This window comes from Myiozetetes cayanensis, unplaced genomic scaffold, assembly GCF_022539395.1.
Source record: "Myiozetetes cayanensis isolate MyiCay16 unplaced genomic scaffold, myiCay2020 scf18, whole genome shotgun sequence".
NCBI lineage: Eukaryota > Metazoa > Chordata > Aves > Passeriformes > Tyrannidae > Myiozetetes > Myiozetetes cayanensis.
Window position 1 is genome coordinate 9549449 of NW_026087389.1, and position 27079 is coordinate 9576527.

At 45.4% G+C, this 27079-nt stretch overlaps 1 protein-coding gene across 2 annotated transcripts in view; it reads left to right on the plus strand.

Annotated features, from left to right (window-relative positions):
• The first annotated feature begins 357 nt into the window (after positions 1-357).
• Positions 358-27079, plus strand: part of GRIP2 (glutamate receptor interacting protein 2) — a 258982-nt gene continuing 232260 nt past the window's right edge. Inside the window, exon 1 of one of the 2 annotated variants that reach the window (XM_050312920.1) lies at positions 358-474. In XM_050312920.1, the coding sequence (XP_050168877.1) occupies positions 420-474 (55 nt within the window). In that variant the 5' untranslated portion in view covers positions 358-419. The remainder of the gene's footprint in view (positions 475-27079) is intronic. The other variant, XM_050312922.1, reaches the window with a different exon arrangement.

Sequence of the window (27079 nt, forward strand, 5' to 3'; positions counted from 1 at the left end):
TTTGTCCAAACGCCCGCCGGCGATTTGGGACCCGCAGGGATGCCGGTGCGGGGCGCAGCCCCGGTGCCTGTTCGCAGGCGGGCCCAAGCTGCCTACGCAGACCGCACTAGGGGAAAATACACAATATATACATATCGACAGCATTTTTTCTGCCCCCCTCCGCCCCCGAGCTCGCCGCTCGCCCGCCCCCGGTGCGGGGGGAGCGCACCTGCGCGGCGGGCGGCCCGGGGCTGTGCGCAGGCGGGGGCGGGCAGCGCTCCCCCGGCCCCGGCCCCGCCGCCGCCGCCGTATGCACCGCCCGGCCATAAAGCGCCGGGGAGCCCGGCCGCGCTCGGCAGCGCCCGCCGCTCCCGCCGGCCCCCCCGGGCCCCTCCAGCCCTGTGTCTGCCCCGGGGGGCGGCAGCGCCGCTCCTGCCGCGATGCCGGGATGGAGGAAGAGCCTCGCCCTGTGCCTGCAGAGGATGCAAGAGGACGGTGAGCGCGTTGGGGGGAAAGGAGAGCTGGAGATGCTCGGGTTTACCCTCAGCCTCCCCTTTTCTGTCATTCTATGAGCGGGGGTGGTGGTGCATCTCTCGCTGGGAGGGGGACAATCCTCTGCTGGCATGGAGCTCCTTGGATGAAGGGGTTGGAGGAGGGATGCTCTTCGTGCCGGTAAACTTTGCCGCAGGAAATCTGCCGGTCCCTCCCCGGGCTTGCTTGGTTTCTGCTTTGGGGTTTTCTTCTTCAAGTGATGGGGGCAAATCTGAGCGAGAGGTGGCTGCGTGGTCCGTTTTGGATATTTAGAGGGTTTTGCAGTATCTGAGCCCCAACTTTCTAAAGCTACCGGTGATGCTGTTTTCAGCTGGTAATTTTTCCGAGTGCCCTGTTCCACCTGGGGATTAAAGGGTTTGTGAATTGCACAGAGGACGTGTTACGGTAATCTGATTCCTATTATGCTGCTTACTGTTGCTCACAATGACTGTGAATTATTTTGTTTACATGCTCAAGAGTGTGATGTTAAATAAATGCTGGACCTGCGCTCATAAAAGTCGGGAGAAGGCATCCACAAGGTGGCACAGCATAAGGGAGGTTTCAACGTTGCACTCCGGCTCCTGCGTTTGCAGATGAATAGGGATGAGATCGGTGGGGAAAGTTTATGTCTCTGAAGTGAAGTGCAGTTCTTCTGTTCTCTCAGTGGACTCAGGTGGAGGAGCTGATCAGGAACAGGCAGAATTAAAAGCGAATGTGTGCCTTAGGAACCTCAGCTGCTTTGGTGCAAGTAGCTAATGGCAGACTTTTCTTTTGTATCCCTTTCCCTGACTGTCTCTTTAGACTATGCACTGGTAAGCAGACTTATCAAATATCTGAAGTGGCACTATTGCAGCATTTGGTGTAAGTAATGCAAAAATCAGGCAATTCTCTGACCCTACTGGTTTATATGCACAGAGAGAAATTGTGCTGCTCGATGCCCTGTAAGGTGTCAGGACAGAGTCATTAAGCTGCTGTGTCTTTCTGATGCTCTTCCTTGCTTCTACTGTTTTGGGAGAACACCACCTATTTGCTCTAGGACCACAGCTTCCACTCGGAGACTCCAACCTCCTGAGATAGAGCTGTTAAAAATCTTGTCCCGTAGAAGAGTAAATCAATCCTCTGCTCTACACAGTGAGACCTGTTGGCAGGATTTCAGCCCTGTTATGGTGCAGTGCTTTGTAATGCTGCCCTGATGCAGCTGACAGGGATGCTTCTTGCACTGTTGGACCACGGATGGCTTTGGGGGGGGGGCTCTTAAAACCTTTACAGCAGTGAGCTCCTGATGTGCAGCTGTGCTGGGTTAGTCTGTTTGCTGGGTTACTCTCTGTAGCTTCATACGTGTATGTACTGGCTCTTGTCTCTGGGGTCTATGTAATGCCTTTCCTCCTCATCTCCCCTCCCTCTGCTTTCAGTCCCAGCACTGCAGTGAGTCTGTGACTCGTGTGCCTCCCTTTGAGTACACTCACTGCATTTATTTCTGCAGGCGGCTCAAAGAGTAGTTGGTCTTAGGAAGTTATCATTTAATCACAGAGTGGTTTATCTGTAGGGATAAACCTCGCAGGCTTGAGCTGATGTGCTATGTAGAGGAGAAGGTATGTACCTGCAAAGGAATGTGCTGAGTTTGTAGGGAACTTCTTTCCCCATTCCCTAAGGCGACCGGTTTGCTGGTTGTGTTACAGCTCATAACTCTGCAGGGGCAGCAGAGGAAGTATTTGGTAATGTTTTTGTAGCACTGCAGTGTTAACAGGTACAGGGTTTAGCTGGATTCTAGAGAAGGCTTTACGTCATGATGTGTTGCTGCTCACGGCAGGGGGATTGGAACTAAATATCCTTTAAGGTCCCTTCCAACCCAAACCATTCTATAAAAACACTGCAAGAAATCTCTGAAGGGTTCTGTTCAGATCTTGATTTTGCAAACCAACCTCCAACCAGTCTATGAAGAAATACTGACTTCTGGTTTTCCTTATTCCTTATCCTTATTCAGCAAGTTATGTCTGCCTTGTTGGCATCTCCATGCCTATGCAGATGTGGCAGGTGTGGGGTTTTTTTATATCTAAGCTGGGGAGCTCTTCCCCCAGACCTGGGTACTCTGACCCATTAGAGTGTTCACTTCCTCTGAGGATGGCAGTACTTGAGCTTCCAAAAGAAGTGTCTTGGTGTTCAGCAGTTCACAGTTGTGATTAGATGAGTGGTGTATTTTGGTTACTGAATATAATGAGCATCTCTTGCAATTTACAGCCATTCAGAGCTGGATTGGAAGCTTCATTAATCACAGCTGATATTCAAAAGGTCAGCCATGGTAAGTCACACAGAGAAATGCAAGACATAGGTGAACTGTCCAGAAGTACAGTTGCCATTTCAGAACATCACCCACAGCGAGACTCTTCATGCATGTTTTGCTGTGAAATTTCTGTCTCTTGGAAGATGGGAGTGCCTTCTCACCAATGTGCAGAAGTGCTTCGTTTTGTAAAGCGTTGTTGTTCCCAACCAGAAGAGACTTATACATGGGAAATGCTACTCCTTACTCTGTTCCATGCAGGAAAAAAATAATTATGTTAATGACTTGGAAATTCTTGGTGGAAAATGTATTCCCTTCAGCCTGCATTGATAACAGCCTTGCTAGTCCCGAGCTAAGAGGTTGATCAGCTCCTCCCTGCCTAACTGTGGGGTTGTCTCAGACCTGGAAGCAGAGCTTAAGAGTATATCACCTGGCAGTTCTGTCCGTTGCTGTGGGGCTACATCTTGTGCTGATTTACATCCCTGATAGCTGGTCCTGTTGAGTCAGTAATAAGAATTACTTGGCTGTGCCAGACCCTTTCCCATCCCAATTTTCCTCCTTGGGCTGCTGTCCTTTATGTGAGGACTGCAGGATTTGGACTGCGTTGTAGCTGCTCAGAGGTTTTCAGTAGCAAAAGAAGCAAAGGCTAATTTCTGCTTTGGGAACAAGAATGTATGTGGGCAGGTGGGAAAGTCTGTGATTTTTGGTAAATCTGAGTGGATGTGGAAACTGTATGTCTAGAAAGGATAAACTATATCTGCAGGTTTAACAGTGGAGATACTTTTATCCAAACTGATGAAAGTGAGTGTTATCTAAATGCATAGGACTTGTAGAAGACAGGTCATGGTAGTGGGCAGACACCCTTTGCTAAACCTGAGATGTCTTTCTGCTTATATGAGGAGTGAATACAGAATTTGAGTGTAAATTTAGGTTGTTGATGTAATTCCCCTTCCTCCCCCAGATGGTTTTTCTTGAGTAAAAGCAGAAAATTTGACTCTCACCTTTAAAACTCCAATATGATGCCTTGTAAAAAAGCTCAAAGCCAAACCTTTAGAAAGATTGATGTAATGGAATTACAAAATGTTGAGTGAGTCACCCACCCCTTGCCCGACTCATGGGGCAGCTGGAGAGGAGAGGAAGGGGAAAGGGGCAACTCAGACCTGCTCCAAAAAGTGGCAATATTGCAGGATTGCATTGCTGCTGTTTGCTTCCTTCCCTTGTATATGGCTCTGTGCTGGTTACCTTGGAAACAGCTGTAGGAGCATATAGGGGCATTTTGCTGCTGTGCAGCCGTGAGCAGAGGTGTCCTGTGGTGCATGGAAAAGGAAATCCTTTGTGGTGCAGGTTGATTTGCAGGATGAGGGCAAAAAAAAGGAGATCTTGCAATGGGGTATTTACTTTCTCAGCTACCCTGTTTTACTGCAGGTACAGTTTGGCAGGAGTGGGGCCCTTGGGAAAATTTAGCAGGGGGAGTGGATTTTCATGCTTTTGGCAGAGCTATTAAAATTTTTATAATGGAAAGGTACAAATATCACATCAGTCTGTTTTGAGGAGACTTCTAACAGCTGGGCCATGGATATCAGCTTCTTATTCTGTCCTCAGAACAGTGTCCTGGGATGTTTTTCTCCATAGCTGTGAAACTATGGTTATAATTGGAAACAGTATTCTTCTTAACTTATTCACATCCATCAAGGAGAAACACCCCACTAAGATGGAAACTTGCTGATTTTGTGGGATTAGTAGAAAATTAGAAGATCTTTCACTGAGTTCTATGCTGTTTGTGACATGCATGTGATGTGTAGAATAACTAAAATAGAATAACTGTTAAAAAAAAACAAATTGTCTTTTATTCACTTACCCATAAACATTTTGATCTTGCAAACAGTGTGGTGTGCATAACTTTAAATCAGTTGAACTGTTCCACTACTTAAAATTGTGTGTTTGGACTTATGCTTACCACATCAGAAATAATTCCATCATTCAGAAAGGAGGTTTTTGTATTTATCAAGTTATCTTAGGACCATCTTTCATTGTCAGTCTGTTCAGTTTTAAGACATTGCCTTACAGAGTCCTCTTGTCCAAACCTACAGTGACACGATCTATTGTACTGGCACTTAATTTTCAATAAAGAAATTCATCTGGGTAGCTGTCACTTAAGTAGTGTGCAATTGAACTGTTCTGAGGCTGAAGGACTGTTACATCTGTCTGCTGTGTAGAGTGTGCTAATGCGTTTCTGCATGTGCTACTCTTGCTTTACAGGGCATCTGAGCTTTGTTGGAGCTGAGGACTTGTGCACACGCTCAGGAATTTATGGGCTGCAGTTTGTTGGCAATACTCATTATACAGGCCACTGCTTTTAAACAAAATGTAAAAATAGAGGTTCTGACCCTCCGGTGAAGTGTGGTGGGGAGTTAGGATTGCATGAAAGCTGTGGTGGTAATGCTTAAGGGATAATGTTCACTTATCAAACTGATGGGACAGTCAGAGCAAATCCTGCTAGACTTTGATGGGGTCTTTTTTTCCCTCATTAATATGTTGATGAGGATTTGGCCCCCATTGAGTGAGCAGGGTGCTGTGTTCTGTACTTGTCTGCTCCCTTCCTTGCTGGCTGTCACACTGCTGAGTTTGGGCTGCTGCCTTTGATCCTGTACTTCTGCAGGCATAAAATTTAGCTCCAATTCAGAAGTCTTGCACAACTTGAAGCCACAAGGGTTTTATGGAATGACTCTAAAGCTTCATTGGATTTGGATTAAAGACAGAGATCGATCATTATTTTGCTTTTGCAAGTGATCTGCCAGATTTTACAATCTGAATGTCATCTCGTATCTGCAGAATTTGGCTGTGTGAAACTGTATGGACATTGTGGGTTCTGCTCTCTTGTTTATGCTGTTACACTCCGTGGGGCTTCTTGAGAATGAGACTTCATTACAATATTGAGTGAGGATGCTCGGTGCTGACAAAGGCATCGGCTGCAGTGGCTTGGTTTGGCATCCTTTCCCTTTGGAGCTGCCAAGTTTGGAAAGTGTTGGGGGGGAACCTTTTGCAGCTGAAGACCTTGATGGAAACCATGAATTGTGGTAGCCAGGAGAGTTTTGGAGTGAGAAGAATTGCCAGATCTGTCTGGATTCGGGCCATACTTGCTATTCTCCAAACCTGTTGGTGTTTCTATGGGCTCAAGCCAAGTGTAGTGGAAAAGCGGGACACAGATGTGGTCTTGGAAACTGCTCCAGTCTTGAGCTGTGACTGCAGCTGCTGATCCAGAGGTCTTCTGATGCTCTGGGTTGCACTTAAAAGGAAGACTGCTGAGGTTAAACCAGTGTGTGTGGCGTGTCTGAGGGAATTATTTGCTCTGCCTTTTTTTTTTTATTTGCTGTTTGTCTCTTCTAGGTAGACACAAGTGCTGGGGAACTGCTTGGTGATAGGCAAAGGAGGGGTGTTCCCCAGGGCATGAGCTCTATGCCAGGTTATCTCTTTCTATGGCTAAAACTGTGTAGGCCTTTCCATGTGTGTCCCGTTTAACTGACTATTCTGTTAATCATTTGACTTCATTTTAGTGGAGTAAAATTACTTATTTTGAAAAGGAAATTAATTTAGAGGTGTAAATATATAGAATAATTATAGGCATATAGCTCTATTGAAATATCCCTTTGTAGTTGAGCCCTGAGACAGTGAATTGGGCATTTTTGGAGCTTTGCATCACATAAATGGAGCCACTTCTTTTAAAAGCCAGACCTAACCCTTGAAGTTCAGAGCAGTGATCTATGCCCAGAAGGCTTGCGTAATGTCTAGAGCAAGTCAAACTTTTTTTTTCTCCCATGATGATCTCTTTTCCCAGAGAGGCCACAAGTCTCCTGCTCCAGTGAACATTCCTGTGTACAGGAACTGCTGCTCCATGCCCTTCTTGGGCTAAATGCAGTTACATCATCTAAATGTCTGTTTGCATTCCTGAAATAAGTATAGCTACTGTGGACCGACACTGGTGCAATGGGGACTGGAACATGAGCAGTGTTTGATCAGGCAAATAAATCCCATGCTGATGGTTTCTCTTGGAAATCTGCAGCACTTGGCCTGGGACTTAAATAGTGGAATTAAACATTCCCTCTTGGAAGGGTCTGAATTTTGCCCCATTATACTTGGTCTTCCTGTGGGCTCCTTCTACTGATAGAATATGTAACGAAGCTTTAAAATTCAAGTAGGATTCTTTCTCAGCCCTCTTGTTTTGTCAAGAGAATGAATTATTCTTTCTGTTTTCTCGTCTGTCTTTGGAAAATAAAGGAATTTAAATAAGGTTGCTAAAACAAATAAATTCTACAATTATGGTGATTTTCTTGTTACTGACTTTCCCCTCATTAATGTTATAGGAACTTGGTATCTGTAATTACTGGCTCTCACTTTTGAGCCAAAAATGTTTTCTGGCTCCAGCAAAATCTGCTGATTCCACTGATAGCATTGGGAGAGCTGCTTTCCACTGGGAAATCAGTTCAATCAAACATATCTTCCTCTGGCAGCTTCAGGTATTTGGCATCCAGACCACTCTGCCTTTAAGGGGAAGGGGACTATCGTGCTATCTGAGATCAAGGAAATGCTGTGCATTAAGATGGGGCTTTATCTGTGTCTTATCTGTGTTAAGTAGAGGTGTCAGTGACCCTGCCAGCTAAGCTGCTGTGGCTTGACGAGTAGGAACCTCTTGCTGAGACTGCAAAATAAATTCAGTGCTACAGTCTTTGAGTTGTCTATAAAGTAACACACTTTTTTGCTTAACAACTTGATTTCCAGTGCGAACAAAGCACTAGAGAGCTTTTGTTATAGCACTTATATTAACCTCAGCTGCTGCCTTGTTGCCAGTCAGAGGCTATTCAGGGTATTTATTTGGATTATAGGTGTTGTCACCTTTTCTGGTACATGTGATGCTGTTAGTCATCCTGGTGGCAATTCATTCATCAGTACAGAGAAATAAAGGTCCCAGCTCACGTTTGAGTATTGCCTCATACAGCCCTCATACAGAGGGGAGATGCTACTAGAGGCAAGGCTTACATCAAGCCTGAGAGATCTCACTTGGATCCCATGGGATTGAGCTGAGATTGGCCTCTGGATTTTTTTTTCGTGTGTCTTTTACTTATAAAAAAATCAATTTTTTTCTTCTCTCAGGGCGAAGTTGAGGTGATTATACAGTGTCTGGGCACAGGATCCCTGTCTTACATGTGGTCCCAGTTTGACTACAGTCACCACAGATGCAGGGTGTAGACTTGGAGTGGGGGTGGAGGGCTTGTCTTTGTTTGCATCCCCTTGCAGCAGAGGCCTTGAAGATTTAGCAACAAATGAGAAAATGAGATGCAAAGAAAGAAAGAGAAAAATAAGATAATAAGGCAAACTGTCAGGCAATGTGACAGTTTTGCAGAAATTAGCGATGCTAAGTTGCTGTCTTCTCATTTGGTACCAATGAGCTTTCCTGATGCAGGCTTAGTTTTTCTATGTGTGTTCCAGGAACTGATGTTTCCAGGAGTGGGGGCTCCCTCATTAAAACTGTCTTGCCCAGATCCACAGCTTTTGATTACTGGAAGTCAGGGGAAATTCCTGGGGCTGTCCCAGTGGGATGAATTTAGTGAAGAGCTGGGAAAATGTGTTAGTATTTGTAGCATCTTGTCTCAGGGCTGTGTGTTAATCCTGAACAGAGGGCACTGTTGGGAATGAATAACTTGTTTCTAGGTTAAATATTCTTTTGTTTACTTTAATCTTGGAATAGGAGGCAGTCAACCTCCTTACTGTACATGTGGTCACGTCTGTAAAAAACAGCCTCACAAACCTCCCTTTTGTGATGGGAGGGCAGGTAGATCTGTGCGAGGCGCAGAGTGGTGCTGTCCCCGTCTTCTTCCCCCTTGGGAGCACTGTCTTTGCAGCCTTCTTCCATCTCTGGTTTTCCCCTCTGAGCTGGGAAGATACGTGGTCTCTTTGGCTGTCAGTCTTCAGCAACTTATAAAAACCCTCCTGTGGCTGCATGCTGGGAGGTGCATTCCTTTGGAATGTGTCCCTCAAGGAGAGCAACTCTGTGCTTGGTGAAGGACAGGGCTGCTCAGAGCTGGCCTGTGGTTGACCCACACACCTGATATGTAGAAACTGGACATAATCAACACCCTCTTTCTCCTTCTGTACCTCAGTATCCAGAGAGAATGGGGAATTGTGGATACTGTCTGGCAACTGTCAATGCTCTCATTTGCCTCTCTGTTCCTACCAATGGCTGAGGCCCTTTAAACTGCAGGAATATTTTTTCCCCTTATATAAGGATGTCTTTCCCTTTATGTAAGGATGACCAGTAAGAAAGAATGGAGAGTGGAGGAACAAATCTGAATCTAATGTTCAGTCCCAGGAAAAGTGTGCCAATGACCAGGAAGCAGAGCTGTTGGCAGCATTGGAGGAGATGAAAGACAAGAATTGCTTTAACTGAATTGTAGAAATCAATACAAGTTGCTGTAGAGTGAATAAGGATGAAAAGAGAAATAGCTTGGTGTTCCTGCCTTTTTTTAGATAACATTTGCAAACAGCTTTTGAATAACTGGCTTAAATTTGTCTTTAACACAGAAGCCATGAGTTGAGGAGGTTCCTTCTCAGTAGGAAGGTAGCTCAGGTAACATGTTTGGGCTCTGCCATGCAAATCTCATGGCAGACATTTAGATGAGATATTGATGCTGTGAGCACACTCCAACTTACTGGCCATATTTTGCTACTCCCATCCAAACACCTTGTGCAGTAGCACCTGGTTGCATTAAAGAGCTGCTGTGTTCCCCAGCAGATCAGGCTGTAGTCCAGTGGTAACTGCAGCAATTCCAGCACGTCTGGCACTTATTAATGAGGTGGTTAGTACTGGAGATTGAGCCACAGGCCTTTTGGTGCTGTGTGTAGCCCTCTTCCTGACTGAGTGTAGGGCTTGGAGCAAAATAAAGTTATAATTTAGTTTCTGAGTGTTGGGAAATTTTTTCTGTCAGTTGAGATTAATGAGAGTGAGGGGTTCTGTACCACTTGGAGAACCAGTCTGAAAAGTTCTCCATGCCCCAGTCTTCTTGTCTGCAGAAAACGGATAATGACTACACTTTAGAAGGTTTTGATGCTCAGATCAAAAGGGACATGAAATTGCAGCTATTAAGTGTAAAATTTAATGACTGTCTTTTCCTGCTTAGCATCTTCGTATTCAGAATTATGCCAACTGAGCCAAATATTTGGAAAACATGTGATAGTGTCTTTCTGCCACAGGGTTGCAAATCTATTGTATCATACAGCTGGGCAGAACAAGAAGTTCTGTTTTAATGGGTAAAAATTTCCGTCTGCAGTAATGAACTGTGCTGGGAGTTTACCAGCTATCTAATCCAGTTTCCATCCGTTACATCAAGTGATGATCCTCTAGCAAATTAGGTGCTGTTAGCAGCGTTTCTGTCAGCCTGGGTCTGGCTGCACATCTAGGCAACCTGCCTTTGAGGAATTTCAAAATTTGCCCTAGTCAGTCATGCTGCTTCCTCAGCCTCTGGAGACTGCATTTCACATGTAACACAAAGCTGAGCTGTCTGTCTTTCTTGTTTAATTGTATTTATTCTACTTTTTCTCCACCCACCACCTGCCAAGGCTGTTTGGCCATGTCTAGGGATGGCTCCTGGGTTGTTTTGTTCAGAATAGCCATTGTAATTGGCTTTTTGGCATATCTTGTCCTACTTTAATATAATTCCTTTACAGGTACTGTGCTTACACAGGGGCTTGTTAGTAAGTGGGTGGGGGAATAGAAAGCAAAACGTGTGCAAACCAGGCTGTGATGGTGGTGTCTCTAGGGCTTGCTGCAAGGTGTCCTTGCCTGTGGACAGGCTGTGCAGGAGCCGTGTGCCTCCCACTGGCAGAGCCAGGCTTGCCCCGTGGAGAACCCCACACTGCTCTGGCAGCTGGCACTACCCCTGCACTTTGGGGCTGCCGCTTGCCAAGGGTCACGTCCTGCCTGGAGAAATTCAGTGTCAGGCAGTATTGCCACGAATGCCATCCAGTTTCTGTCTCTGAATAATTAAGAGGAAGCGTGGCTTTTGGCCAAGGAGCACTGTCCTCTGCCACCCATCTGCTTCCCTGACTGTTGCTTGAAGCAGCTGCTCCTCTCCGGGGGCTTCTGGGCACAGCAAGGGGGTGCAGATTCCTGACTACCCTTCATTGCCTTGCCACTGACATATTTAGTGAGCTTTAAGTCCTCAGGCTGTTTTTTTATGCTTTTCTCTCCTGTAAATTCATGCAATGATGTTTAGTTGCAAGCTGCAGTGGTGGTGCTGGGTTTCAATGCAGCAATGGACAGCACAGAAGTGGGAGCGAGGGACAGGAACTGCAGGATTGTGCAGCGAGGGGGCTTGTTCCACTGTTATCTCCCTCTGCAGCTGTGAGCTTCCTACAGAAATCCAGCTCTGCACAGCTGGCTGGAGGCTGGAGATGCTGCTCAGCGGTGTGCAGGGAGAGCAGTGTCTAATCGTGCTGCAGGCAGGTCCCTCGTGCTCCGGTGTAGGTGTGATGGGCACGCTGGCATAGACCCCATGTAGGAGTGGGAGGTCTGTTCAGCGGGGTGTAAAGCAAAACCACTGACAAAGCAGTCCTTGCATTGCAGGAGCAGGTGATCATGGCAGCCTCTGCAGCCTGAAAACAGCTGAGGAATTCTCTGTGTATATGACCATGTGCAGATTTTTTCAGTGTGACTCTAACTAGGGTGAGTTGGCTCTAGAGGCTTTTCATAGCCATTGAGTATAATATTATAATGCAATGTCTTTCTTAGCTGTGGCCCTGTGCAGTGGGTTAGTCAAGCATTTGGCCTGTTGAACCTCAACACCAGGAAGACACCCCTAAAGTCGTTACAGCCTCCAGCTTTGCAAACTCATCTCTGGACGCTGTGCCCCACTGCAAATCCTACTTCTTCCCCATCTGCAGCTTTCCATGCTCAGTTTCCTGCTGGAGCCCAGCAGATTTCCTGTGATGGATCCCTGCTGAGCCAGCGTGACAGTCAGTGTGTGACTCCGGTTTCCCGTGTACCTCTCACCTGCTCAACCTGCCACGAACCAGATGGGTTGGTTACCCACCAACAAGCTGTTAAACTCATTCTGACGCAGTGACTTAGCTCACAAGTCAGAGGTGAAATAGATGCTATCATACAACACCAGCCTTGATCTGTGCTGTGAGAGTGTTGCTGATGGTGTTTTGGGGCGCAGGAAAAGTAATTCATGCAACCAAGCAAGCAAGAGGATGGAGGTGGTTTTTAGGACTGTCCCATGACTGGATGGGTTTATTAGAAAGTGCAACTCTCCCTTAATATAAAATATTCCCATTTCACTCCAAGAGAAGACAGACACAAATCTACCCATCCTCCACAAAAACTCCATGTGGAGAGGTGTCCTCTTTCCAGGGGGTAGTTGCTTCCCACCAAGAGGCTGAGTCCATCTTCCTGGCCAACTGCAGTGACCCAGCATGGAAGGGACCTCTTGGGTCTACTTTCCCTGTAAGTAAGATGTTAAAACACTAATCATCCAGGATAATACTCTTTCATGAGCTCATTGATTTTTTTTTTTCCCCCCTTTTTTTTTTTTTTTTTTCCTAGCAGAGGGAAGTGAGTTAAAATGATGAGTCACTGACCTATTGGAAAATGAACAACCTCCTCAGTGCCATTAGGAGCTGGTAATAGATCATCCTGGACAAGAGCTGGGGAAAGGGGATTAAGGGGTCTTCTGAAGCCTGTGATCTTTCTACTGATCTACTGCTCTTGGGCGTTGTGTCCTTGCTGAGGAGACGTGGCAGTGGTGGATAGTTCAGTTCAAGCTGCTGTAAAACACCTCTCCCACTAGAGATCTCCTGGAATGGGGGTGTCTCAATTATTTTGTGGGTAAATTCCCTGCCGTTTTTCTTCTTAGTGAAGTTGTAGCTGCCCTTTCTGTTCCCCCCTGCCCAGGCTGGGGAGCTGCTTGCTTATTCTGGGCTTTAGGAAGCCACAGGAGTTGTGGTGAACTGAGTGACTGCAGGTCTGGCCTCATTATTAATTGGTAAAATACTGAGATTCTTCTTTGTGAGAGGTGATGAACAAATGTAAAATTTTAATATTGAATAATACCATAATGATTTTTTTCTTCTTGTACTGTAGGCTAACATTGAGCCCATGCTTATTTGCTATCTTGCTATTAAAATTTCAGTCCCTACCCCTTGATCGCTTCTTTACTATCTCTGGTACCTGCACTGGGCTTTGGGATAATAAAGTAAAAATCTGCTACTGAAGCATCTTCTCTGTTTTGCACATAGTTGTGACTTTGGGAGTTCAGTCAGTGTTGTGTGCAGATATGATCAATAAAGCTGCTAGTGATGTACTTTGCTATTAAGTCTTAGTTCATTGATTTAAGGAGTTACCAGGAACTAGGGAAATAACATGGTTAGTTAAGTTAATTGGATTGTAAGGTCCACAGGGACTGTGCCTTTCTGTGTGTTCTCTGAAGCACCTCAGACACTTCTGATCACTATAAAATAATGACATTCTTCTTTCCACACACTGGCAGTTTGAACTATTTTGTTACTTTAAAACTGTTTGCATTTCAAGGCAACAAATTTCTACATGGGCCATGGAGTTACAGCTGTGAAGCCCTTGGCTTTTGAGGTTCAGGTAGAAATGGAGAAGGAGGATTTTAATAGAATTCAGCTCAGTAGTCCCAAGAAGTCTGGATCCTTGTATCTGTTTGCCAAGATGTCTCACTCAGTGGCTACCTGTGCTCTTAGCAAAAACCTGTGGGCCAACTTCTAATGCAGTGGTGTTCTATTTTGGCCTTAGAGTAAATTTTGATTGGATTTTTCTTGCCATCCAACAAGGCATATGAAAGAATAATACATCATGCTCTAGATAGATCTGTTCTGTGGCATCCATTTTTCATGAAAATAAGTAAACAGATCTCTCCCTGTCTGAAATGGAAATTTATTCTGGGTATATAAAGTGAAATCTAGCACAGAGGTATTGTTCCACAGCTTGTATTTCTTCTAATTTATAGCTCCTCTTCTTCTCCAAGTGAATTGAAGACTTTATAGGTCTGAATTGAAGATGTTATAGGTCTGTAATTTATGATTTTAAAATTCAATGATTGTTATTTTTCAGTGTTTTTTACGAAGCTCTGCTGTGAGGGTGTTCAGATAAGGTTGTATATTAAGTACTGGCCAATTTCCTAGAAGCACAGCTGGGATTATAAATTACCAGAAACACTTTCAGTCAGCATGAGATTGTTCTCATCTTAATTTCTTTAACCTCTTTTGAAGAATTACGGAAGATGAGCTGTGGAAAGATGCACTGGATGAAGTTATTATGTGGTGGCTGGAAAACTGTACTTGGGCTAACTTGGATAGTGATGAGTTGTCACTGTGGACAAATAGATTGAGATTTCCCTGGTATCTGTTGAGGGTCTGGTAAAAGTCAACCCTTTCTTCAGTAACCTTCTAAAGGAAAAGATAATGTGCTCCTTATGTTTTTAAGATGGCAGCAAATTGAAAGCTGTTGCAAAAACATTGGTGAAGAAAGTGTGGGCTTGGTGATCTCTTGAGACACCCTCAGGAATGTTTTCTGATTCCCATGACTTTATAGGAAAAGGAGCAAATTGTATGGAGGATGCATGAGGACTTAATGTGATCCTTCTATGAATTAGGACTTCTTTTACTTAAAGGGGGGTGAAGGGACAAAGCCACTTCTGTGCTGCTTGGCAATGCAGCCATCAAGTGAAGAAAGTTGTTGAAATTCAATTTGCCTATTAATTTATTTTGTAACTGGATTTATCCTCTAAAGGTTTAAATGTAGATCTGAGCTATCTGTGCTATTTGTATTGCTCTTTCTGGAGGTCCTGTGACTATCCCCCATGTTTGCATTTCCACAGGAACCATCTGAACCTGGAAGTTAAACAGTTGGTTTTGATGTGTGTGTGGTGTTGTGTGTGGGTTTTCTTGTTTGTTTGTTTTTTTGTTGTTGTTTTGCCAAAATACTACCACATTTTAATTTAGGATGTATCTGCTGTCCCAAATCCAGTTGAGAGCAGCTTAGCATTTTTTCCTCTTGGCTTGGTTGTTGTTTTTCTTACTGTTGTTTTTCAAAGTGAAACAAACTGTCATGCATTCTAAAATTTTCATAGTGCTACCTGTGATGATATAAAAGACCTATTCCCCCTCTTGCCCCACCTATTTGTCTTGTCTGGCTCTTGCTGGCCAAACTTGTGTGTGCTATTCTTCTGCATATTGCTATGAAGCAGTGCATTTAAAATTAATTTAGATGTGAGGAACTTGGCTTTCAGTATTTTTTATTACCAAATAGAATGCAAAGAATTTGTGTGGTTTTTTTTTTTTCCTGAGAGAGAAAATATTTCTTTACAAAGATGCCTTCCTTGAAAAGTGCCTTCGTGGTTCTTCCCAGGAGTAACTGCTGCATGTGGTTGATACAAAATCAGAGGAACTGAAAAAATGCCTGTCCCGACAGTAACTGAACTCTGTGGGCACAGGTTTTCTGAAGCATCCAAGTATTGCATGGTTGGAAGGAGGAACTGATGGTGTGTGTTTGTGATTATTTGTGTGGTTGGGGTTTTTTTCCCCTGCTCATGGATGTGTATTTTAAAATCTTGCCTGCAGACATCTATGTTTGCAGAAACAGCTGTCACTTGAGTGCTGTGCCTGATGTATGGGTAATCTTACTGTCATCAGTGCCAGATTTACTGGCTGCACTGAGATTAGGTGGAGGGCAATGGAAGTGTGCAAGCAGTACGTTGTACCCCACTCGCAGTTGCGTGGCCATCCCTGTGGACACGAGGGGCAGGAGAGGAGGGTGCTGGCAGGGTCTGCCATTGGTTCATCGTGGTTTCTGGCAGTGAACATCTATTGCAAAGCTGCTGTGAGATGCATGACCAGATACATAGTGCTTGCCCTCCTTAGTGTTTAAAGCTTCCTAGGTGTTTCTGCAAATGCCTCTCCAATTTCTCCCCTATCTTGCCTTCAAGTCCCATTATGCAGGATTATTCCAGCTGCCGCAAGAAGCTCTTCTAATAAGCTAGGAGAGTCTGCTTTATCAGCTCTTCCTAATGTTGGCAAAACCCTTTTTCTCTCTAATTTCCAGTGCCTGGATGTTCCAGGCTCTCAAATCAGAGAACTTGTGGCTATGTGTAGAGCTGAAGCAGGGCAGGGGAAGTGTTGCTTCTGGAGGGCAGGGTGAAGGCTTGCCCAGGGCTCCTCTGTGGACATTGAGTTTTCACTTCTCTGAATTCAGTGGAATATAAATCTCCTATGGTACAGAACAAGGAGGTTTTAGCAAAGTCCACTGGTGCAAGTGTTTTAGAGCTGAAGAATTGTTTTTCAGGCTGTAGTCTTGCCAATCATATGCAGAGCTGAGCAGGTCTGTTCCTTCTTCCCAGGCTTCTGAGTCCCCTTGGAGGCTGCTGCTTTTCCCTCTCAGTAACTGACAGTGGGGTATGAACTGGTCCCATTAAAGCACTTCTGTGAGCAGCATTTGTATCACCTGCCAGCTTTTTCCAGTGGTGCAGTGCTGGTGTGGGCACTGTGTTACCTGTGTGGGTACTTCCAGCTTTCAGATGGCAATCCTGAAATCCTCTCTCTTTGGCAGCAGTGATGGCTGTGGTCACAATCTTTATCCCAAGGGACACAACAAGCGTAAATGCACCTCTGTTTTAACCACGTGTACACCCTAGAATTCCATTGCTGGTACATATCTCTGTGTGTGACTGGTGCTGAAACAGGAGCAAGTCTTGGGCTGAGATGTTCTGGGTTCCCCCAGCCTGTAGGAGGAGTTGTCACTGGAAGCCTCACAGTGGGATTCTGGAGTGACAGGGTTTCTGTGAGAGGGATAAACACCCAGTGCTGAAGAAGGGGAAGAGACCACAGCAAAGGAGATGAGCAGAAGAGGTGATGCTGATCCTCTTGCCCGGGACCAGAAGCTGCACTATGCAAAATGCCATTGTTAGTGAGTAACGATGGAAATCCCATGACATTTGGAGGAAGAATGCTGAAGTCCTTCTGGAAGAGACAGATTGCCAGAGGTAACTGAGAGCTCTTGCCTTGCTCTTGAGCAGAGAGGAACTCAGAAGCTGAACCCAGTGAGGGGATGTGAGGTCAGATGGGGTTTTTTTTCCATGAGCCCCTGACTCCCCTTACCTCCACCCAGAACACTTGCAGCAGGGAGCCTTTGGAAGCATTCATTTTACATTATCCATGTGCGTAGGCTGTCTCAGGCAAAGGACCAGAAATCCATCCAAAAAAAACAAGAAGAAAGGGAATAGTAAAGCACCTTCAGACTACTCCAAATGCTGCCTCTGCAGTGGATACTGTTTCCAGCAGCACAAATCACTGCACTGCAAAAGAGCAAAACAAACAGTTGGATTACTGAAACAAGCTCCAAAACTCAAAATAAACCCTTGCAAGCAGCTCAGCAACAGCTTGTTTAGTTCTCAGGATTGTTTAGGGGTGGTGGAATGAAACAAGATCCAAGCACTAAAAAAACTTGAGGTAGAATTTCCCCACTGTTGAGAGTTCATTTGCAGCTAAGTACTTATGTGTGATAGGAAGGTTTGAGTGTAAAGAGAGGGAATAACAGTTTGAGGCTGTTTGACTTGGCTTGGGAGATTGAGCAGTGCAGTGTGTCTCTCCTCACATAGAGTTGCAAACAGCTCTCAGGACCCTTGTCCCTTTTGTGCCCTGGCACCACGTTGGTTTAGCCTTCCAGTGGGTGTTTCAATCCTCCCTGTCCACAGTCTTCTTATGTAACCTATTGTGGTATTATGGATCAAACCTTTGCCTGTCCAGATCTCCTGTGAATCAAGAAATTTGTCAGCCAGATTGTCTCACTGCTCTGTGTGTGTTTATGCAATGTACTTGGCAGGTCACAACGAACTTGAAAGCTTACCCACCTCCTGCTCTCGACTAGTGATGCTGAGGTGTCTAATGTGACTCACTTCACATTATTCTCAGGGTTCTTATGGATCTCTTCTGGGGACTTTTCTCATTTTTATGGCTTCTTGCCTGCTAAGCCCTTATATCATCTTCAGTGGTGTCCCACTGAATGGAACCTGATCAGAGAGAAAGGGCTGTCTGGCTGAGACATTTCTTCAAGACTGGGGCTTGAGGAAATGATGCAATAGAAGACAAAGTCCAGGAGGAATGCAAGAAGGTACACAAGTTAAATACAAGCTCCTAGCTTTATCTTGTGATGGAAGGATGTGGAAGTACCTTTTAAAAGTTTTTTGTGTGTGTGTGTGTTTTTTTTTTTTTGTAAGCTTGATAAATTTTAACTTAGTCTTGCCTCCAAAATGGACCACCCTGGTCCTGCCTGCTTGCCCAAATAAGAATTGTAGAATTCTTAAGCCACTGTTGAAAAATGCAATTATCACTAAGATCAGAGGCAAGGAGGTGGAAATGTTTGAGGATTGTCCTTGTATCTGACTGTTGAGCATCATTGGACAGCCAGTCTGAGCTTATTATCTGAAACTCAGTCCTCTGCCAGCCCTTCACTAACACTTTCCATTTTGTGTGTGTTTGTGTGTTCATTTCTTTTTGTTTGTTTTTTTTTGGTGCAAGATTTTGAGGTATCACATGCACCAGCTTCCTTTCAGCTCATCAGACACATGTAGCTACAACACTGGCAGTTTTCATTCACTGTCAGCATCATTTAATTCTCAGGTTCCTTTTCTATATTTCCCCAACACTTCACTCTGAGCAGATGGTTGGAGGCTCTCCTTGTTGGCAAGCTGTAAATGAAGATGCTGTAGGATGAGATTTGTTGCCTCACTTTGCCTGTCTGTCCCCCTTCCTCACTGCAGAAGGGAAGTCAGTCGTTTATCTCTTTTTGCCCCATCCAGGACCTTGCAGGTCCATATGAATGATGTCAGCAGGGTCTGCTTCCCCCTTTGGCTGTGGTGGGGAGCTGAGTGAGCACCTGAGGTGGAGACACCCTTGCTGCTGAGTCCAGCTCTCTGCATGGTTGGTAGTCAGTGATGGGTGTAATAAATAAGCCCAAGCCCTCTGTAAGACTGGGTGTGTTTTAACGAGGCAGGTGAAGACATCCAGAGAGGGTGGGTGTCCCAGCCAGGAAGCCCCTTTGACTCCAAGGCAGGAGGGAATGGAACTGGAGACTCAGTAAAAGTGAAATTTGAATTGTTCTTCAGTGGAGGTTGTGATTAGTGATTCAGACATGTCAGTCAGTCCATTAAATCCTAACCTCACTTATAAAGTCCTCAGAGACCTCACTTTTAAAGCAGAAGGCCTGTGAAGGTTGCTAAGGGCAGGGAGAAATGAATGATGGAAAGATTTGGTATCCCAAGTTGGAGTGGTGACCTGGCTGACTGGCAGATTGCATCGTTCATCTTTGTTGGCCTGCTCAAAAGACCAACTACTTGGTGTAAATCCCTACTGTGCTGGCTCTTAAAGATCTTCATTTAGGGTAGTCCCTTCTGCCCATGTCTCCTCCAGCATGCTGCAAGCATCAGTTCAATAGAAATAAAAATTGATTAGTGTGATCCCTTGTGAATCCTTCGGAAGTTTGGCAGCAACTGGAAATAATGTGTGCAGCTGTTTAGTGAGGGGGTGAGATGGCTGTTATTACTCTTAAAAATTGATCAGTGCTCTTCCTGGCTATTGATCTGAGCCTCCTGGATGGAAGATAAGCCAGCCTTGTCCAAGGGCACATGGGTGGCACTTCTCTAGGAGACTGGGAAAACAGCTCACTGTCTGTGACAAGAAACTTTGCTCTTGGTTCCATCTTGTTTCAACCTTTTTTTCCTCTAAGAAATTTCCTTACAGTCATGCTTACAAGCTTGGGGTATGGAAGTCCTCAGTGTTTAGCACCTGGAGGAAGCTGTAAATGGCACTCTGGCTGTACAGACCTAGTACATGTCAATGTTACATATTTTGCTTGGGGAAAACATACACTGCATCTCCCTGGCATAATTCGCTGTACTGGATGCAGTCAGGATGACACTGCACCAAGGAGCTTTGCTGTAGCTCATTCCAGGGTTGTATTTAGTTGGTTTGTGACAATAAATGGATTGATCAAAGTCTGGATTGGCTGAGTAGGAAAAGCAATCTGTCTGCAGGTGGCTCCAGTGCTTGTCATCCTTTCCTGTTGCTCTTCATTCACAACAGTCCTTATGCTTTGCTGGGCTCCCGTGAGCTACATGTGTATCTCACCTCTTAAATGAGAAGTGTGGTGAGGTGAGCAGGACCGTGCTCGAGGAAGAAATGTGCCCACAAGCAGAACCCAGGAGTTCCTCTGCACTGCTGTATGGGATTAAATGCTACCACACAGCTCATCTTGTCAGCAGGAGGCCAGAAGTGATGCCCAGTAAACAGCCACCTCTGTCATGTATTCCCTTTCCTTGTCACCTCTGTCCCATCCTGAAAGCTGAGCTTGGCTTTTCCTTTGGAGGAAAAAAAAAAGGGCAGATTAGGGTAACAACATGTTGGGGAATATTTTCAAGTCCAGATTGCTTGGTATCTAGCCAAGTGTCCACAGGCCAGTGTCTCCTGTATCGTGTGTTCCCTCTGCTGAGCCTGTGCTGGCTGTCGAGCCTCTCTCTCTGCTCTGCTCAGGCAGCACTGTCTTGGTGGGAGCCCTTAGCAGGCCTGACTGAGTCTGAGCTGTGCCAGGACCTGACCCTAAAACACTGTAAGCAGTAACAGTGGGATCTCTCCATTTCATGTTGGAAATCTGTGACCAAGCACTGAAAACTAGTAGGGTCTGGGCTGTTGTAGTTTTCTTTTTTTTTTTTTTTTCTTGCAACTCATAGCTTTAATCTACCTTGAAATGAAGCGTGAATTCTCTTCTGTTTTCATTAAGCCCCAGGGAAGTCTCTGTGAAAAGAGAAAGTTAGAGTTCAGTAGTTTGTTGCATGGGATTAGCTGGAAGGGAGATGGGGACCTTTCTTTATTCTCTTGGTAGCATTCTGCGTCTTTGTAAGGGTAGTAGATTTGTCCCAATTAGTATTTTTTCATGGAGACTTATCTGAAAATGGACTCATCCATCAGGAGAAACAAGTTCTGTCGTGTACCCTGCTGCTCCTGTGTGGTCAGTAGGAACTGAGCAAGTCAGATGTGTCAGTAGCAGGAGAGGTTTGCTTCTGTGCTGGCTCCAGCAAAGCTCACAATACCTCTCTTGATGGATGTCCCCACCAGAGCCCAGGGTGCTGTGGGGCAGGATGCACTGCCTGGTAAGTGCTGCTCTTAAATCCTAGGAAATGGTGTTTCAAGAGGACTGGGCTATCGTGTCTGTAACTATGTGGCTCCCTGGTGGAGGTTTCCAGCTCTGTGTGAGTGGTGGGTGGTGCTGGGGGACAGCACCCAGAGCCTGGGTTTTGGCACGTGCAGTGCCAGCACCTGCCCCCAGTCCTGGGGCTGGCTTGCCTTGCTCTGTTTAGTGCAGCACGCTGACACCTGGCTCTTACCAAGTGCTCGTCCTCCAGCCCTGTGCTCCTGAATCCCTTCTGAAGGTGGTAATGTGGGAGAAAGGGATGCCTTTGTGCTGGCAGTTGAGATTTGCTGTTGCTTGGAGCCAACAGCAGAAAACCCCCACCTCACTGGAGTTGGAGGAAGCAGCACTGGGAGCGAATTTGCCCTCGGAGCATTCACTTTACAGCCAAGATTAGCTGTGGAGGAAAGTGCAAGCCAAATGTCTCAGGATAAATTTCCCTATAACAGAGCTTGCTGAAAGGGCAGTAGCCTTGCAGGTGAAGTCAGTGCTGGTGCTTCCTGTCCTTAGCACAACACGGGAACAGTTTTTCATGGCTGTTTGGTATCTCCTGCAGGAGACTGCAGCAAACTTTTCCTTGCCTTCCACCTTTATGTTTCACGACTGTTAATAATTCACTTCCTTCTTTTCAGCATTTTTGGGTGTATGGTGGAGGTTTTTCCTGCAAATCTCAGTTCCTCACCACCTTCGCATCCTGTCTAAGATTATTTAATAACATACAAGAATCTGCGCAGAGCAGGGCTGCGGGTTTTTGGGTGATGACTGTATTAGCTGTGCTGCTGACAGCTCCTTGCATTCTGTGCTAGAGGATCGCTTAAACAATGAAATAAGCCCCTGGGGAAAGAGGTAGGAAGGCCGCTGTTTGATATTTAATGCTTGACTGCACAAGGAGGCCATGGAAAAATCAAGCCACTTGGGAAGGTGCCAGGCATGAGAACCACACAGCAAAAGATGTTGGAGCTGCCTGGGTCATGTGCTGGCTGCCCCTGTCGCTCTGTAGGGTGGCTCTGCTATGATGGTGAGTGTGACCCCCAGGTGATGCTATGGGAATGAAATTGCTATTAATTGCAGCAGTCTGGTCCTCCGGTTCTGGCTTGCCAGGATTTTCTGAGAGATTTTCTTTACCAGATCAGGCTTCTGGGGTGTTAAGCACAACAACCCATGGTAGGTGGTATCTGAAATGGCTAATCTTGTTATGTCAAGGTGTACCTTATGCTCATCTGTTGAACCTCTTCTTTGGACCAGTGGGTGATGACCACTCCATACCAGAAAAGTATATTGCAGAACTGGGGAGTATTCAGAGGACGGAAGAAGAATTAATTACGTGGAAAGACTTCACTGGGGCAAAAGAAAGTAAAGACTGGGAGTCTACCCCAGAAAGGCGATAAATAAGAAAGGGTATTTGTAAAATGTGTACCATAATGGCCAGTCTGGGGAAGGCCAAATGAGAAGGCCATCCAGTCTTTGTGTTCTTAGTCCCTTGTTTCAGTTCTTGCTGCCCAAGAGCTGAGATGTGACACCACACAGAGCTGCCACCAGCCTGGTTAGTTCAGTGCATCGTCCCCTGCTGTTTTGGGGGTAAGCTGTTTGCAGTAACAGGGATGCTAAGAAATGGCATTGCTATATATGGCAACAAAGCATTTTTTGTGAACTGTGTCGTCTTTGTTTTTTCCTCTTTTAATGGTATCTGTAATGAGGGAGGAAGGATAGAGCTTTTTGCTCCAAATATGGAAGAAGGCCTGAATGGTTTCCTCCATGGGCAGCATGAAAAACATAAAGGCTTTTCATCCTTTCAGAACCTGGTAAATCTTCCATGAGAATCAGTGAAATGGCTTCAGGTGATGGACATGTGACAGCAGGTCAAGCCTGATCTGACTGAGAGATTGACAGAACATTCAGTCCACGAGCTGATCCATGGCTGGGCTGATGTCTCATACATCCCTTAGATCACCCACTGGCAGAAAACAACCTCTGTGCTCTTTGATTTCCCTACTTACCTAGGGTTTTTTTTCTGCATAGTGGTAAATGAATCTCTTCCTAGGAGAGGAAAAGACATTAGGACAGTGAGGAGGATGCTGCAAACCAAGCAGTACACTACTGGGACTAACTTCATGGGAGTGTCAGGCTTGTCATTACTGAGCATGTGGATTGACACAGCTGCCAGCCACTGAGCCACGCACATAGAAGCACTTCAAAGCACAACTTCTAATGTAAATGTGTGTGTTTATATATTGAATTCAGGCATTCATTATGTTTAAACTGAAGTAAATCTAGCCATCATGCTGAGTCTAATTTCTACCATTGCTTGCTTCACAGTATTTCTGCTGTGTCCTAATATCAACAATATCAACAAATTTTACTAAGCAGTGGGATGTGGAGAGCTGGAGGGATTTATCCAGGTTGCAAAGCTGTAACAGGACCTGTTTTCTGATGTTTTAGTAGACCTTATGACCTTCTTTGCAGGGATGAGACCCCCTTTACAGCCAGAGGCTTTGCAGCTTTTGGGATTTTTGTGCAAGGAGGTTTTGCTGCTTTTGTGATCTGGGGGCAGGTTTTGGCTGGATTAGTTTGAGGTGGTATAGAAACCCAGTCTTTCCCAAACTACTGCTGCCAGGCTGTGTTTTTTTTCTCTCCCATCTTCCCTTCTCCAGAGCTTGGGCCTGGAAATGGCTCCTCACTGAAATAAAAGATGATCTTGCAACTATGTCAGGCTCATCATTTCTCGAGGTATTACTCTGCTGTAATGGTCATCGAAGCACTAAGGAAACTGTGGCAGCTTTGCTTTACTTCTACTCTTGCTAGTCAGTGAACTGTAATCCTAGTGTTTATAGCAGTATAAAAGGTGTCGTTGAGCTGACCATAAATCACTTGGTTTGCTGGGAAGGCTGTGTTAGGACTGTTCTGTTCCCACAAAAGAGGTTCTTGGTTTGTGATGACAAGTTTAAATGCAGCTGTGGAAATGAATAAGTCAGGTGGTGCAGTGCAGGCAAGAGGTTGGTGTTGACTGGGAGGGGTCAGTGCTGGCAAATCTGGAGCAGAAATAAGAAGTTTGGTCAAAGTGGATGTGTTTATGAATCCTTACTGGGCTTTGTTTTCTGGGTGTCTCTGGGATGGTTTCTGGCAGAGCAATGTAACTCCCCTGCTGTCTGCATGGAGCAGAGCACTCCAGTGGCCACTTGATTTTTCCACATGTGAAACTAGAATTGCATTTCTACCCTCCTATCACTCTGCTCTTGGTACAGAATAAGATGTTTCAGGTGCACACTGAAGATGGGCCAAGTTTGCAGCATCTGCTGGAGCTGTTGCTGCAGGAAGGAGCAATGCTGTGTGACCTGCCTGCAAAAGGCCTGTCTTGTTTCTGCCTCCTGTGTGCGTCCTTCTTCTGAAAATTTCAGTGCTGAAAGCTTCCATTTAGACTAACGTGAGTGTTCAGAGCTGGGAGTTAATTTGAAGTAGACTGTTTCATGCTCCCAGCTTTTTTTTAATTGTCCTAAGAAACACCAGTGCTCTCCCCACTCAGGCTGCAGCTGTATGGGATATGCCTTGTGACATCCAGCCTGTGTACCTGGGCCAGAAATGGCAACTGCTTGCTAAGTGCTGTTGGGAAACATGTCTGAAGATCGTGAACTAGGTAAATCATATGTGGATAAAAATAAAATGCCAACTCTAGGCCATGGAGGAAAAAGCTGTTTTTTTCCGCAGCTCAAGTCTATTAGACAGGGCTGCTGGAGTGCCAGACACTTTGCTTTCATCCTAGAAGTTCATCTATCTCTGTGCCTGAGTTACTCTGCTTCATTTAAAATGGGTCTTCAAATCGGTTTTTGCTAAATTGCTGCAAAATCCTGTGTGGAGGCTCTTCAGCTGATTTAATCTTGGTTTATGTTGATTTAGTTTCTTGCCAACTTTTGCTAAATCCATTTGAGACAGAGTTAAATCAACTTATAAGTGTCCTTGCAATTTAATTAAATCGACTGATGTAGCTAATGTAACTGATTGTAATTAAATGCAAGCAGCTTTTATATAAAGACAAGCCCTGAGGGTGTTGAGGAAATCCCATCTCATGTTCCCATTAGCCCCTAAAAGGAGTTTGCTCACAGTTTACCATCTCTGCCTCTGATCCTTGTCCCAGAGTAGAGCTTTGCTGTGTTGGGCTATGCCTTGCATTTACAATAAACCCCATCTCTGGTGGCCCTGCCCCATCGCTGCTCACCCCTTCCATCACTCTGCTTGTGTGGCCGTGTGCTGACAGCCCTATGGGGAATGGCACTGGGTTACTTGCTGCCCTAGATGAATATTAACCTGCTCAGGTTATTATTAAGTCATTCACTCTGAATCCTGGCTTTTGCTTGGAAATGCATTGCTTTTTCTTGCTCTCGGCCTCAAGCTGGAGGCAGCGGTCTGTAATGATGTAATCTTCCCAACAACATCCATATCCCATATCCCAAAGGCTGCTTTTTCATCTCCAGCAGGTAGTCTTGCTATTCAAGGAAGCAAAGATACTGTGCTAACATGAATCATGAATTTCTGTGCCTCTGAGTGATAGAAGAGAGGACCAGATGGGAGAGCAGCCAGAGCAGGCTATAGCATCCTGCTTCTCTTTTTCCTGGTTTTGCATGGATGCTCTGCAGCGATAGCAGCAAAGGGAAAGACAAGCAGTATCTGTCTTCTTCACCCCCTGCTACTCATGTTCCCAAAATCTGGGTAGCAGGCATTGGGCAGCAGAAGCACCATTTGTGACTATGCCAGTTTTCAGTTCTTTTTTTTCTGCTCTGCTTCCAGCTCAGTTCACACATTAAGAAAACATTAATAGCCTCTGATGATAGTTTCATGCTCTGTTTGCATCCTTCCTAATGAGCCTCACTCACATCTGTGGGAGCGCTCCCTCAGCGAGCTGAGGTGCCATGTGCAGATGTGCCACTCAGAGACAATCCCATGAACGAAGAGAAGCCTCCAGGGATTTGTGGGACTGGGCTGGGCTCTTGTGCTGCCTCTGCTGCCAGATGTTCAGATGGAGGTCCTTTTTTCCAGGATCATCATCCTTCCATGGGGTCCACCTTGCCAAGGGCTTCTAGGCTCTCTTTTCCCTCTCATTTTCCTCTTTTCCCAGCCTGGGATAACCCTGAATTTTTCTTGTGCTCTGTCATCTCTCTTTGTGGCTGTGAAGAGCAGTGGGAAAGTGGCACTTGGGGTTTAGTGAGCTGAACAAAGTCATCAGCCCAAGAGAGAGTCTAAGAGGGAGTGGAAGAGGAAAGTGGCCAGGGAGAAACCCAGAGTGCAGGGGGTTCTGAGATGCATTCATGGATGAGGAATAGGAGCTCTAATCAGGAGGTGAAGTGGGAGCCAGCAGAGCTTCAGGAGTATCAGAGGGAGGGGATTTGTGGACAGAAAGGGAAGAAACTAGCTTTAAAAACAAACAAACAAACAAAACCCCAAACCAAAAAAACAAACCCTAAAATGAAACAAATGGTTTCTTTGCATGATTATTTGTAGAGGGGAGTGGGGGACATGCCAGAAACAGCTTTTCTAGGATGGAGTTACTAGTGGAAAATAGGGTCATCTTGTAACAGCTGATTGTGAAATTCAACTGACTGAAGGCTGGTAAGTTCCAGATCTCAGAACAGTGTCAGAAGAGACAGAGCAGCCTTCGGCTGACACATTTCAAGGAAGTGTTGGCAGTGGGCCAGGCTGGATGGCTGAAGTGAAGCTGACATCTTGCAGAATAGCTGAGGAAAGCTGAGCAAGGAAGAGGTGAACCAATGAACCAGCAGGCACGAGGCTGCTGAAAGCCTTTTGGAGGGAAGGAAGGTACTCTGAAGGGCACTGAGCGTAAAAATGACTGTGATACAATCTTACTCAACCTGTGGAAGTTGTGTGTGTGGAAAACTTAAGGGACAGCCCAGATGTTTGTCTGGGTGTTACATGGAGCAGATAAAACCATTTGCACCTAAAAATAGATTTTGCTTCTGGAAATGCTATAGCGAAGAATGAGTTCAAAATGCTCCATTTTGTTAATTTGGTCAAAATCCATTTTGGCATGC